The 15,138-nt window shown below is 41.2% G+C and overlaps 1 protein-coding gene across 7 annotated transcripts in view; it reads left to right on the top strand.

Annotated features, from left to right (window-relative positions):
* Window positions 1-15,138, top strand: part of FOXP1 (forkhead box P1) — a 568,616-nt gene that overhangs the window by 409,125 nt on the left and 144,353 nt on the right. For all 7 annotated transcript variants that reach the window (XM_073901540.1, XM_025885358.2, XM_025885356.2 and 4 more), the window contains one exon: window positions 8,474-8,575. In XM_073901540.1, the coding sequence (XP_073757641.1) occupies window positions 8,474-8,575 (102 nt within the window). The remainder of the gene's footprint in view (window positions 1-8,473; window positions 8,576-15,138) is intronic.

Genomic DNA, 15,138 nt, shown 5'->3' with positions numbered 1-15,138 from the left:
ATTTTGCGAAGCAAAGCATTCATAAGGCATCCCCAAGTATGTGTGACTTAGAAGGAGCGAAGGAATACAGCACCATATTTGAGCAGAAACTAGGTTCAGTGTTAGTAGTAAAATCATAGAAAACTCTATTATTTTGAACATGACTCTAGCCGGATTCTTCTTCTGCAAGCTTCAAAATTAGTAGGTCTCATCACAAGGTTCGAAAAGATACGAATCTGGATTATTCATGAGAGTTGCTGGGCTGCATCCCCATAAAAGACAATTGCAGAAAACAACAGGTTAATACAGCAAGTTAATAGATCGTTTTGATTCATTTATCCTTGCAGTTGACCCCCCCCCCATATTTTCTACTTTGGGAACTTAGAGAAGAAATGGGCCCATGTATTTATTTCTTTGGGGGGCACAATCTGGTCCTTCCTTAACAAGGAGAAACGGGTTTGATGCAGCACCTAACTTAACATTTTAGACATTTGCTAATAAACTTGACTTCTGTTTTACTTCATTGCAATGCTAGTGTTGCCTACGGTCATGGCGCCCCAGGCTGTGGTCTTGCCGACTCGTTCAAGCTAGACAGGCTCAGGCTTGGGCAGCGCTTGGATGGACTCCCTCCAAAGACAACTCAGGTGCCGGAGACTTGGTGTGATTCAGCGTCTGGCACTGGCTCCAGCAGGGAGCAGCCAACCAGAGCCTCAACAAGGTGGTTATAGGGCCCTATGTTAATAGGTGTGTGGAGTAGGAGTATGATGGTCGGGGTTTTTGTCTCCTCTTATATGAGACTTCAAACAGATTTCCTGACTGTTTATAGCCATTAAACTTATTTCAGCTGATTTTGCAAGAGGATCGTAGATAGCCTTTTTCTTTTTGTCTCATGAAAATTCCTAACTTCTACCTTCTTTGGCGGCAAGTATCCTCTATGTGGATACTTAAATAATAAAAATTATTCATAACTGCAAGTAAATATAGGGTTTTCTGACCCCTTTCTGCCCCTAGGTTTCCTTTGGGGGTGGGACTTGTAGCAGAATGCCTCCTTCTGTTTAGGGCCTTCTGACATTTCTATGTCCGTGTCTCCTGTACTTGGGGCATGGGATTGTGTTTGAACTCTAAGGCACGAATGCTGGCAAATCATGGCATGGCACAAGAGCACAGTGACCCAGTTCTGTTCTCTTTCAACCCAGTTCTTAAAAAAAAAAAAAAAAATGAAGGAAGGAAGAAGGAAAGACAATACTGTCTGTCATCTTTTCTTCTAGGAAAACACACTCTTATTGATTGCCAGCATTAAAAAAACTCCCCAGCTCCCAACATACCCATGTCAGGTTTTTACCTTATTTGATACATTTTAAAGTAGAGCCGAAGTGAAGAACTTAAGTATTAAGTGTCATAGCAGTGATAACCATCCTGTGTGTAGCGTGAAGAACAGAAAGTCATGTCAGTAAAGATTTGGGAAACCCAGCTCGAGTAGATGTAGAAGGTGGAGATTCCAGTTGGTATAGGATGATAAAGAAATTGCAGTGGTCCAGGTGGTGGAGGGATGCTGTTTCCTGGCCTCTTCTCTCCCCACCCCCACACCCATGGATGACACTGCCCATGGCCGTACCTCCTTGTGCAGGTAGGACCGTGCCAGTAGGTATCTGTGACTTTTTCATTTCCTGTCCTTTTGGATTTCAGCTCAAACATAATGTTCCAGTTCTGTAGACATGGGGTTGTCTCTGCTCCAATTTTTCATCATGTCTATCTAGATATTGTCTCATAAACTCATTTGCAAAGACTGTGGAACATTTTGAGATAATCCATCCCTATCTAAATATCAGCTATTATGGAATGCTCTCAGAGTATACGATACTTTCTCCAGCTGTTAGGACTCTCAGGATGGCTGGAAGCAACATGGAATCTTTCCCTTCTAGGTCACTGATTCAAATCCAGTATCCTAGCTGATCTAAGGCTTTGCTGTCTGCCCCCACCTGCTCGGGGGGTGGGGGGGGGGATGTCGAGTCAAGTGAATCAACTACTGATGAATGTTCAGAGTCTATACCCTTATTTGGATTCTCATCAAATAGACCAAACAATGACTAGTGCAAAGAGACTGTTAAAGGCTCTCTGATGATTTTTTGATGGTTGTTGCCCCCATATATTAAAATTTTAATGGGGGAAGTGGTTTTTCTTTTTGTTTTTTACTTATGATGCTAGTAACATGACTTGATGATCTGCTTTCTTTTTGTATCTAATATTTACACAATCACTTAATCAGAATCTTTCCTTGGGCAAATCCCTCTATGAGATTAGCTTACTTTTCCATTTTCCTGTGATAACCAAGTGCTCCATTTGTAAATCACTTTTCCCACCTTTGGCATTCCTATTGGAGAACTTGCCCTGAAGTGCTGTTGATTCTGTGTGAATGCATCTGCACATCTAGTCCTATCAGCCACTGTCCTTTCTTTTTTAGGTGACCCACAAATGCTCTGTCCATCCTGCTGGAGTGATTACTATGTCTAAAGGGAGGAGGTGATGGAGTTTCTCTGCATACGCAGTCCCAGGTCTGGCTACAGTGGGATCCTTAGATTGTGTTTAAATGATGAGCACTCTTGTTAAGATGGTAGTTAGTTGCTGGCTTGCACCAAGGTAGCAGATTATTTTATGGGGGGAGAGAAGCTCTCTAGAGGTACTCTGAGGCGCATCAGGAGGTTGAGAAATAAAGAGGAGAACATGACTTCTTTCCTCCTAAGCTTCCCATGCTGCATTTTATTGCTAGCTTTTCCTCCCACCCCCATACGCACAGTGACTGTTGATTAGCCTGGGAAATTATCTGAGAAACAGGTTTGATCTTGAGGGGTGGGGAGAGTCTAGGAAAAGAAATTAGAGGAAGGGTGGCTGACTCAGAGCAGCCTTTGAAGCTGGAAGTGGGACAACTTGTCAGGGCAGACAGGAAATAACCGACTTTTCTCCACTGGCCAATAGTGCATGCTGTCTTCATTCTGATGGTGTTTGGGACCTCACACCCAATTGAGGAGATTCACTCTCAACTGGTGTAAATTATCTGTGAGAAGAAACACATATTCAGAGTTGGCAACTCGTTTTAAATAGTTTCAGAAGCACACGGATGTATTTTGTTTTCATGTCCCAGTTCTTTCTGGAAAATCAAATAGGACTTTGAGCTTTAAGAACAGTGCATTAGTAAGGTCCATGCACGTCAGCTACCTTCTAAGCTAATTTTGGGCAACTGATGGCAAGCTTTGTTTTTATAAAATTGTGTCCAGTGGCATCTTTGGGGAATCTCAGAATACAGATAGCAACCCAAGGCATGGCTTGGCAAACTTTCCCTGTACAGGGCCAGATAGGAAATATTTTAGGCTCTGTGGACCATACGGTCTGTGTTGAAAGTACTTAACTCTGCTTTGTGATACAAAAGCAGCCATAGACAGTATGTAATGAAACAAACATGACTGTGTTCCAATAAAACTTTATTTGTGGATACTGAAAATCGAATTCCCTATACTTTTCACGTGTCACAAAATATTCTTCCTTTTATTATTTCCCCAACTATTTAAATACATAAAAACCATTCTCATCTCATGGGCTGAACACTAACAGCTGATCAGGGGGATTTGGTCCATGGGCTATAGGTTGCTGACCCGGGACCTAAAACATGGGGGTTAGTCCTCTTTTTTGAGGACCTCCAAATATCAGTGCTTATCTCAGGCCTCATCACCGAGTGTTGTATAAAAACTTGCATGAAGGTTTTCTCCTTCTGCCAGTTTCCTTTACGTATGTGTGCATGCTTATTCAAATCATATTTTATATAAACTTATTGCTGTTTCTTATAGTAAACATGTTTTTGAACATTGGCTACCTTAATAAACATGCTAAACATGGGAATATCTAGCCCCTAAAGTATAAACATCTGCTCTGAACTTCAGCTATAAATAGCTCAAAAGTTGTAAAGATGCTTATGTGAAGCATAATTTGTAAATAACAGATGGCACTTACTAAGATAGTGAAGGCCCTCGAGAGAATGACATAATTTTGAACCAGTAGAATCGAAGGTGTGTCAGAAATGCCCAGGCCCCAGTTAGCATAGGAGCATGGTCTGCCAAACTAGCAACGAAGCACCCACTGCCTGACTCTGAGCACTCCGAGCTGCTTGGGGCCCACGGAGCATTGATCATAAGGCAACTTTGACCCCTTGTACCGACTGGGGCATAGATGGTAGCCAAGGCAGAGAGGGAGGCTCTGTCCACAGATGAAGACAGTACGTGCATGCCTTCTAGCCCTTTCCTCTGTTAGCTCATGGAGCCATTTATTTTATCCATTGAAGGAAAATAGATGTGAGTGTGTGCATCTGGGCTTTAAGTGCCTGGTTTTATCGGTCACCCCCTTTCTATGACATCTTCAAACTACGTCTTTCTTGTAACCTGAGACTAGCACTCAATACAGCACCAAGTTGCTGGTGCCAAGCAATTGTCACATCTTTTATAAAGGAAGTGTTGACTCAACCCAGCCCAGGAACCGCCATCAATAGTAAAAGGTCTCCAGAGATGGGATGGGGCCTTTTAAGTTATTTACTTAGCAGTTGGTCTGGAACTTGAGTCAGAGTTGATCCTTGCTTCTTAAAAGAGAAATTCTTTCACTTATTCATATGCTTTTTCTTTCTCTCCCCACCCCTCACTAACCCTCTTTTCTTCTCTCTCATACACACACAAACATGTATCTATGCATCTTTTTATTCTGTATCCAAAGGATCTCATTTATCTTCAAACAGGATAATGTAACTTCTCTCCATATGGGATTGAGACATGGTTATAAAAATAAGAAAAGTCTAGGGGCACCTGGGTGGCTCAGACGGTTTAGCGTCTGCCTTCGACTCAGGTCATGATCCCAGGGTCCTGGAATCAAGTCCCACATCAGGCTCCCTGCGGAGCCGGGAGCCTGCTTCTCCCTCTGCCTCTGTCTCTCTCTCTCTCTCTCTCTCTCTCTCTCTCTCTCTCATGAAGAAATAAATAAAATCTTAAAAAAAAAAATAAGAAAAGTCCATCCTCACTCTTCAGTTGTATTGGAATATATCTCTGAGGCTGGCTATCAAGTAAGCATGTATGGGTAACTAGTGTTTTCTGGTGCAGTTTCCAAAGGGGATCCCATCAGTCATTCCAAATTTTCCACCGACCAACAATGAACAGGACAATAGACATTTTTGACTTTCTACAAGCAGTAATACCAGAGATTCATATTATAAGTTATGTAATCCAGCTCATATTATAATGATAATGCTCAAATGTGTAGTCTTGTACACTAAGGATTTATTTCTCTTCTTTTTTATGACAATTTAAAATCTAGATCCAGTGATTTACATACACTGGAAATCGGAAAAGCAAATGCCCTTTGGTGGTTGATTTCACAGTACTTTATAAGTTCTAATAAATTATCTTTTAATATGCTTGTTGAGATCTCAGTTGGTTTGGGGGTGGGGGAGGATAGGTTTAATGCTTTGCTCCAGCTTTGTTCCCATAATCAGGATAAGGCCAGGGAATTATTGTGGCACAATCCATAACAATTCAGATCAAGGTGAATAATTTATACTAGTATTGCCTCTCCATTCCAGATATTTGAAGTTATTTTGCATTTTTGCATTCATTTTGAGAAGAAAATTTGGAAGCCAGCTTGCACATATGTCCATCTTGTATTCTCCTTTGGTAGTTTGACTGAATTATCACTTGTGTTCCTACAAGTTCCTAAGCCTTTTCTCCTTGTGCTGCTGTCTTTGAGTACCGTCTTTAGCAGGGCTCAGTATGAAATGCTGTAAGGTAGCTGGAGTTCATTACGTGATTATTTAAGTTCATGTGCTCCACATTGGGTCTAAAAAAAGATGTTGTACACCTAAATGACTTTTTTCCCCCTTAAAACCAGTAAAATAATTGCAAGGATTTCACTAGCCAATTTTGAAATGTATAGAGCCAGCTCAATAACCATTCATTGAAAACTTAGGTTTGAGTCCTATACTTTCTTTTGCTCAAGTACACTTGTGAGAACATAAGAATAGTTTTGTGGGGGGGGTGTGTGTGTGTTTTAAAAAGACACTAAGTACCATGCCTTTTGCCAAAATGAGGAGTTCACTGTACAGATTCTCTGAGACTTGGTTATTTAAAAACTGAATACCTATTCTCCAAATACTTGGTGAAACATGGTAAATAATTTTAACAAAGATTTGTGACTATGGAGTTTACATCATTTTGCTTTGCTTTGCTTGCTCTTAGTCTCAAATGTCCCCAGCCTTTCTCCTCTTCCCCACCATGTCTTTTCCTTGCCCTCTACAGTTCCTCTGCCTGCCTTTCCAGGTAACAGCCAGACCCTTCTTTGCTGATCCGTTCATTACTCGGGAGACTCTGAAGCAAGCACTTAGACTATGTAGCAGTTCCCTTTTCTACATTAAAAAGCTGTAAGACTACCTCATGTGAAATAGTTAAGAGAACATATATAGTAGGAGGAGAGGCTTTTGCTCCTGCAGGCACCTTGCAAAGGGGACTATTTTTCTTATATGATATAAATGAAATCCTCACTCTGCCCACTTTTACACCTACGCATGTACTGAGCGTCTCCAAGGAGACAAGGAAACCCGGAGTCCAGTGATGGTGAATCCTCCTCAGAGACAGCAGGCTGGAGTCTCGGGCAACTCTCCCAGGCGTCTTGGCTTCCAGATGCCCCTCTCAGACAGCCTCTCTTCTGGAGGCACTTCCAGGCAGGCTTTCTCGAACATGTCTTTCCCTTCACAGACGAAATAGCCTGTACATTACATCTGAAGGGTTGGTAGTGGTGAGTTCAGTAGGCAGAAGGCCTCCCTGGGACAAGGGGGTGGGTGTCCTAGGGAGGTGGGACGGGAAGGTTCCATCTTTCCCAAGATCTTTCCTTTGTCACCCATTTATCTGTGCATCTGTTTCATTGCCTCCCTTTGTGCCTTTTAGACACAAAGGCACCGCTGAACCTTACAAAATGTCTAAAAAATACTCTTTGTTACAGTAGTACAGTTATGAGCTCAGTTTAGTGAAGTTGTCCTTTTAGAAGTACTACTCTTGCTGATTCGGCATTTCTAGGTGTCTGTTCATGAACGATCCATCTTCTTGACCACTCTCTTTTCCCTTCCCCCTGAGTTCAGTGCACAGGGCCTTCCAGGACATCCTACCTTTCCCTCATTCCATGGTGTCACTGTAACCTTTTTTGGAACTATGTACATTATTTTCTTATACAAATGAAGTCTTTGCTTCCCTTTGAGAAACACACTACCATCCTAAGTCCATTATGCACACTTTCAAAGACTTCTAGTATTAGATCCTTTTGCTGCACTGACCACATCTACCGGTGCATCTTGTTTTGGGCACAAATAATTAGTTACTATGTAGAAATTATTATTGATGTAATCCCCCAAGAAATCCCATTCTGTTTCTAAACTCTAAGCACATCATTTAATGAACATTCTTGACCTGTCTTGCACATGAACATTCTTGGTTCTCAGCCAAATTAACTCGAATAGCCTAACTTCTCGTGTGATTTTCTAGCACATTGTCTGCAAACTTCAGTCTTCTGTTGCTGATCCTGCTGCCCTCTTTGGAAAGGTGTGGCTATTATTTTTGACAGTAAATGTTCTCATGAGGGTTTCTTGATGACACCTTTTTTTTTTCTTTTTTTACTTGAGCTTTTAAAAAAAGATTGGTCAGTCTGTATTTTGCACTTGGGAGGACTCTCCTATTTACCTTTTGCTTTATCCCCAGTTCATATTACTGCTTTTTAAATAAAAACCACCAATGTTACGAGCTTAAAAGAGTTGTTTTGTATTAGGCATCATCAGTTTTGTTCACAGGCACAGACTGTACCTTTTGAATTGACCTAGAGGTCACATTTGCTCCTTTTTTTTTTTTTTTCTTACACAGCCTCTTCAGGTCACCCTCAGTATATCTTACCTTATTTGATCTTCCTTCTCACATACCTTTATCCATAGCGTGTTTCACCATTTAGCTTCTCCTCTTTCTTTGGACTCAGAAGAGATCAAAGTCTTAACTTTTGACTTGAGCTCTCAAGTTCCCCCAAGAAATATTGGAGGATGAAGGTCCCTCCAAAAAGAGCCCCATTGTTGTCTCCTAAATTTGTGTCTTTTGTCCGGGTCCTTCCTAGCTGCTATGCCTTCCTTCCTCAGGGTCCCAGTCATTCATGGTCCAACTTATGTCACATTGATGGCAGGAATAAAGCATCTGCTTGGGTGGATTGTGATGCCTAAGGAGTTGGCTACGACATTGACTCCATCTAAGAAAACGTAAACCAAATGTGGAAAGTTTCCCAACTTAGACTGGTGGGAAGTTTTGTTGGCTGTTTCATTTGCCTGGAAATGTGAAAGTCAGGATCCCATCCTAAATTGTACTTCCTGGAATCCTTTATGTGAAGGAAGCCCCGAACATGGGTACTCACACAAATGTGTTTCTTCCATTTTTCCTTCCAGGCACTTCAAGTGGCCAGACAGCTTCTCCTTCAGCAGCAACAACAGCAGCAAGTTAGTGGATTAAAATCTCCCAAGAGGAATGACAAACAACCAGCCCTTCAGGTGATAATTCTTTTTTGAAAAAACTGACATTATACACTATAAGCCATTGAGAAGTGGATTGTGTTGGGAGTTGCAAATCACGTATGAAAATCTTCTGCAGAAGGTGCATTTTTTAGTTTACCAGCAGAGGATGACATTTTGGAAAAAATGTCTATTCAACCAAGAGTGTGTTTGTTAGGAAGAAGGTCTCCTAATGAGTTGATGTAATAGGATGAGTAGTTGCAGGTGTGGGTTGCTTAATAGGCACCATGTAGCACCAAGGAGAAAAAGTTCCTGGTACTCAAGATAGGTCACCTCATTCTCTCATGATGGGGCTGGAAATGCAATACCCACACACATAACTTTAGTGCAGTGGTTTTCAACTGGGGGTGATTTTACCCTCCCCCCCCCCCCCCGCCAAAGGACAAAAGGGCAATGTCTAGAGACAATTTTTGGTTATCCCAGGGGGGGCATGGGTGCTCCTGACAACTAAATAGTAGAGGTCAGGGATACTACTTAACTGGTCCTACCCTGCGCAGGAAGATCCCCCACAGCACAGAACCATTCGTCCCAAAGTGTCAGTTGTATCAAGAACTGTTAGGAGGACTGAGGAAGATACAGTACTTTTACTATACCTAGTCATCAATATAATACATACTTTGTTCTTTAGTGAATGTTTTCAGAATATTTCTGGATCATTAATGAAAAATGGCAGGCAATTTTTATGTAAAGATATCAAAAAAGACTGTTTTAGCAACTTCTGATTTCAACCCTATTGGGGGCAGGGGCTAACAGAGTAGAAAAAGGGGTTCATAAAAATCTAATTTGGATTTTTGACTTGGAGTAGAAAATTGTAATAGAAAATTCAAGGAAACTTGATGGAGGGTGTTCGTGCTCACATCTGAGACAGGGCACTTGCAGGTGCTACGTGATTCAACTGCTTCCATAGCTCAGAGTGGGCATCCTCAAAACAGGAAGTGAAGATGAGTTTCTCACACTGGACATTTGGGGACAGAACTTGTAAATGGTAGCTGTTGGGTAATACTTGGCACCAGTGACTTTGACCATGAGGTCAACCCAAATTCCAGCTTGTGTTGACTTTTCTCAGATCAGAGTGAACCCACATCAGTTCCCAAATTATCCTGCAAAGATCTAACTGATGTTTGGGGAACAAGTCCTAGTTCTTCTACATCTACTTGGGAAGCCGTCACTGTCTAGGGCAGGTTTGGCACTAAAGTAACACTTGATGGGAACAGTTGGATGACCATGTGCATTGTTGACTAATACTTCCAAAACCAGTTAGTTATTTGGTAAACCATCATCACCAATCCATAGGCCTTTTCATGTGTGTAAATGCTGGGGAAATTTTTAATGAGGTACAGTGCCATTGAGGTCCCATGTCAGGTGCTATAAGAAGTGCTTTGTTGTGCAGATGTCTTAAGAACAGCTCTGGAGGATGAAATATGACTGGATTGACCTTTCAGCTGTGAGCTTATTTGTCAGGATTCAAATAAGTTGAAAGGATCAAACTGAACAGTTTCCGTAGTCAGACTGGGAATTGTGTTTCAGAGGTCAGCTGCAGAGGCCGCATTGCAGATTCCAGAACATAGCCAATTGTTGGTACATATTAAAGTGCTGGGGCATCTCCTGCAGACAGAGACACAATTAAAATTCTAATTTATTAATGTATACAGGGAACTAGCCCAGCCTGTCACTCAGTGATTCAAATGACTGTCCATTCTTTTTGCCTCCCTCTTGGAGCTCTAACAGCCTTAAAAATACTGTGAGTCCTCTTGAATTTATCAGACCTCAAGTGCATTGGAAAAATGACAATATATTATTGGGGGGAGGTGGGACTCTTACACGTAGTAGAGCTTTGGTTAGGGATAATTTTAAAAAGTACACACATACACAATCTGTCTGATGCACTGCTCTTCAGTATTGAATATCATATGTAATTTTTTTATACTAGACTTATATTCCCTCATACTTGCTTTTTAAAGACATATGGCATTTTTAGGTAACTTCTTTTCCAAGATGAACGAAGTTGCTTTAGGGCTAAATATATGAAGTAAAGTTTCAGGGGATTTCCTTTGGAGGGCTCTTTTTCTTGCCCGTTATAAGGTTTTTAGCCACCAGAAGAGTATGATACAGAGAGCTTCATTTTTCTTGGCAAACACAGTGTCAAAACCAACCTAACACATTCTGCTGAGCACTTCAGTCTGTATAAAAAGTGCGGGGCGAGGGGGCCATCTTGAATGCTGGTTTTGCTAAATAAGATGTTTTGAGTCCCTTCCTACCCCTCCGTGGGAGAGTTGACAAGCAGAGAATTTAGACCAGCTTTAAGAGCTGATGGGGGGGGCGGGGGATAAAGAATTGGTTGACTGGTTGTATGTGTGCGCGTGCGTCATGTGCATCATAGACTGCGTCTTGTCAGCTGCCTGGTAGGGTCATGCAGATTCACCAGGCTTTATTAGGTTGGCTGGCCTTCCACAAACAGAGAGAAGAAATTACTAGCCTAGGTCACATGGTATACTACCTCCTTCTCAAAATACGTATGGAGACTCGGTGATTCACAGAAGGAATAACCTTCACATTTAAAGAGATCTCACCCATTCCATGTCCTCGCTGGGGCATCTCAGCCAGTGTGGCTCTGAAATGAAAGGGAACTCCTCTATCACAAACCTTAACAGTGTTCATTTCTGTTCTTCGTACCCTTCATAACTACACTGAGAGACCTATTTTAGCAAATTTCAGATATTCCGCATAGAGGAAGGCTTGACAGGGAAGAAGAATATGATCTGCTGATTGCTTGAGGAAAAAAAAAAAAGAAAGAAACCCAAATCCTCAAATATACTGTGACTTATATTTTAGGCATATCTCACACTTCCCTGCTTTATGTTTGGCAGCGTTCTCCAGTTTCACAGGCTGATGATAACAAACAAAAGAGAATGGAAAGTTAGAGGAGGCTCTAAGTGGTTACTCGATAGAGATCACAAAATGTAGTCAAACATCAGCAATTTGGACTAATTTCAGGAAGATGAGAGTAAATAAGAGAGAGGAATGCCCTCTCCAGATACACACGCAGAACTCAATCTGAGCTGGCCCCATTCTTGGGCGACGTGTGGTTTACATAATGCGGGCATTAATCGGGTATAGATACTGCTTTTGAAGTTCTTAAAAAACATTCTACTTAGTAACCTAAATCGCCCCTTATTTAGTCTCTGGAGTTGTCTTGCAAATTTTTTATGAATGATGCAAATGAAAACTGAAAATTGGCCCCATTGTAAATTCAGAAACAGGAGGATCTGAATTTATTAAATGCAACTCGGTGAGCATTTCTGGATCAGCCTCAACGCACAGGGCATCCTGCTGATGTTTATCCACATGAAACTGCCAAAGGGTACAGACCCTGCCTTCAGGAGGCTTATGAGTTGTAGAAGAATTAACAAGGTTTTGCTGCAGAAAAAGAAAATTATATGTGGGTAAAAATAGTAGGCTTGCTTTTATAAATATTTATATGCTTCTGAAGATTGCTTAAACAAGTGAAATAAATGCTTAACGGTGCAGGTGTGCTCATAACCTCGAAAATGTGTAACTTTACTGGCTGAAGATTAATTTGTGAGTAGATGAGCAATTTTATTGATCGAATTTTGGAACTTTGACCACCGTTTCTGGGTAGTAATTCATTTTGGTTCTTTAAGCATTTTAGTTGTTGGCACGAGTACATAAACTGGAAGGAAATCAAATGACACATTTTCTCCTAAGAAAGTAAAAGTACATGTGTATTCTGGCAGCATGAAAGTTAGGAAAGAAAGTAAACCTTGTGTGTTGCTTACAGCGGAAAGCTGACCACAGTTTCAGGCCGTCTATAAAGAATTTGAACTTGAAACCAGTCATCGGAGATTTTCCCCTTCTGCCTATACTCCCCCTTCCAAGGTTACATCATTTGGGCGCCCCTCATCCAGGAGGCCATTTCACTGGAAGGAAGGGTAGTGAAATCCACTGGAAGTACGGCCATGTCGTCCAGTTGGAAGCTCGGGATTATAATAAGGACTCCTGCTTGAAGCGGTGGAGGTTAAAGTACAAGGTCCAGCAGGTGTTTTTTTTAGCATTTTTATTTGCAGTTATATAAAACGTGCTTTAGGCAGCATTTTTGCTTTGCATTAATGCCACATATAATCTTAGTACCTCATATCATTTCCACGTTATTCACTAAGGAATAAATTGGTAAGAGGAAACCTTTAAAGGAAACTACAATTTTATGTTGTAGATAGTGAAATGGGATGGTTTTGAAATACTGACCCTTAAACAATATCCCTGTGCACGGAATTAGTAAAATGGATAATTCAGGAGAAGGAGGCAGATTTTTTTTTTTTCTTTTCTTAAATGTCTGGAGTTAACATTGTCTAGAATTGGCATCCCTGACCTTAAATTGATATGAAGTATCAAAATTTTGGTACCTTTTAAGATGTCATTGTTACCACATGACTTTGGAGAGTCCCAAAACCCTAAAAAATAAATCTTGATAAGAAACAATAAAATAGAAATCATGCTTTAAAAATGGCTATTAAGTCTTACGGATTACACACACCGTTAAAAGTATGATAGAAACAGTGACCCTGGCCCCTCAGAAAAAAACGTATCCACACACAGAATTTTGTATCCAGTTTTAAGGGTTTCCTGAACCTCAAGAAATCCATCCTGTGACCCAGGTCAAATACTCTTGCTTTCAGATTTTTTTTTTTCTAAAATACTATGTTCTGTCCTTGCCTCCAGATTTCTGATCTGAGCTGTAATGTAATGAATTAGCTCATTTTTGCTATTTCAGCTTCAGCCGTATATAGGATGAGCCGGTGTCCCAGTCCTTTCAGGATATCCCTGGTCTGTGGCTGGTGCCGGAGTGTATTTATTGACATTTCTCACTCTTTTAAAGCATCCCAGTTTGGACATTTAATTATATGGTCATGTTACCAACATGCACCTAAGTATTAAAATTCCAGTGTGATGCTCATATTTTAAATGTAAGCATGTCACCATATGCATATGTCACTATAGGCAAAGATAATTAATGTTTAGTTAGTGCTGAATGTGGACCACCCCCATAGCTGCCCTGTGGTATAGGAACTGTCCTTAAACTGTGCTATGGATAAGGAAAAGTAACTCATAGAGGTTACCTGACTTGCTGCAGAGCGCACAGGCAGGTACAGCACCAGGGTGGGAAGCCAGGTGTTTTAGGACCACAGACGACCAGTATTGCCATCAGGAAGTTCACTGCAGCCTCTCCTTCCATGTACATTTCCTCAGTAGCTACGGAGCGCCCTGTTTGCCACGAAGAAGCAAATTATTTTTCCATAGCATAAGCAAAAATAAAACCAAAGCACCAAAAACCAATTCCACTGTAAATATCAGGATTTCAGTTAAGGGGACTAATACCTGTGTCGTTATCCTAATTGTCACCTTGTCTGCGTGTGCATCTCAGAGGCGAGCAACAGCAAAGAAAAGTTATTTGTCATGCTCAAGTCTGAAGTGCTCTTACGAGCTTCCATGTGTTGGAACCTGGAATGGTATGTTATAATCATTGTTGGGGCTAGGAGGTGGGGAGGGACAGGGGGGAAAATCATACTTGACTGGTCAAAAATGTGTAAATTGCTGACAAAATGACACATGTAATTAAGAGTGCTCCTACCATTTTACCTTGTGGTTTACACCTCCAGTGTTGAAAAAGAGAGCGACTCCCACCTCACTAATTACCATTATCACTGAAATGCTAGGGTCGGAGTCATTAGCTCCATGTGCATTTAATTAGAGGAAGGCTGAAATTGGATTTAACTTATTACTTTTTCATGGATCACTTTCTTGTCATCACTTCAAATTGGATTGCAGCCCCAGGTAACTAATTATGAGAGCCACAGGATCAAGAGTGAAAAAAAAAAGGTAATTAGGAATAACACTGTCGGACCCTTGCTGGTCGTCCACTTGTGCTTTGGAAAAAAAGAAGGGGGAAAAACAAAACAAAACCCCAAGCTGTATTTTGTAGTATTACAGATTAGGGAGTGAGAGGTGTGCCTGGTTGTGGGGCATCATGGGAGTCCATCACCACCCAGAGTGGTTTTCTATGATATACAACTGAGTTGAAGATGTCGAATCGACACGGTTCCACAGTCAGCTCCTTAATACCTAGATTAAACTTGTTAAAGCAACAGATTGGTTGTAGGTATGAGGCATCTCAACAACTGTGTAGTCTGGAGGCCTCACATATATGATTACAACAAAGCTGTCAAGATGCCTCTGAGCCAAAGTACAGAATATTTTTAAGTACAGGGAGTTAGAATTTAATGAACGTATTAATGTTCCAGAAACATCATTCATGTCTGACGGGAAGACATATCAGTCAGCACAACAGTAAGGCTTAGGGTTTATACATTGGGAATTTTTGTCAAAGTTTCCAGCAGACCGTAATATTCAGACCATTTACTATGCTTCTAGTTTGTTCCCTACCCCACCCCAGTGTTGTGGATAGGCTTGCTGAGGTTCTGTTTCTCCTTCCGCCCCCATCGAAAATACTTTAAAACAAATTATAT

This window comes from Callorhinus ursinus, unplaced genomic scaffold (assembly GCF_003265705.2).
Source record: "Callorhinus ursinus isolate GAN/ISIS: 27379988/994484 unplaced genomic scaffold, GSC_fseal_2.0 scaffold15, whole genome shotgun sequence".
Classification (NCBI taxonomy): domain Eukaryota; kingdom Metazoa; phylum Chordata; class Mammalia; order Carnivora; family Otariidae; genus Callorhinus; species Callorhinus ursinus.
This window is presented reverse-complemented; position numbering and strand designations above follow the sequence as displayed.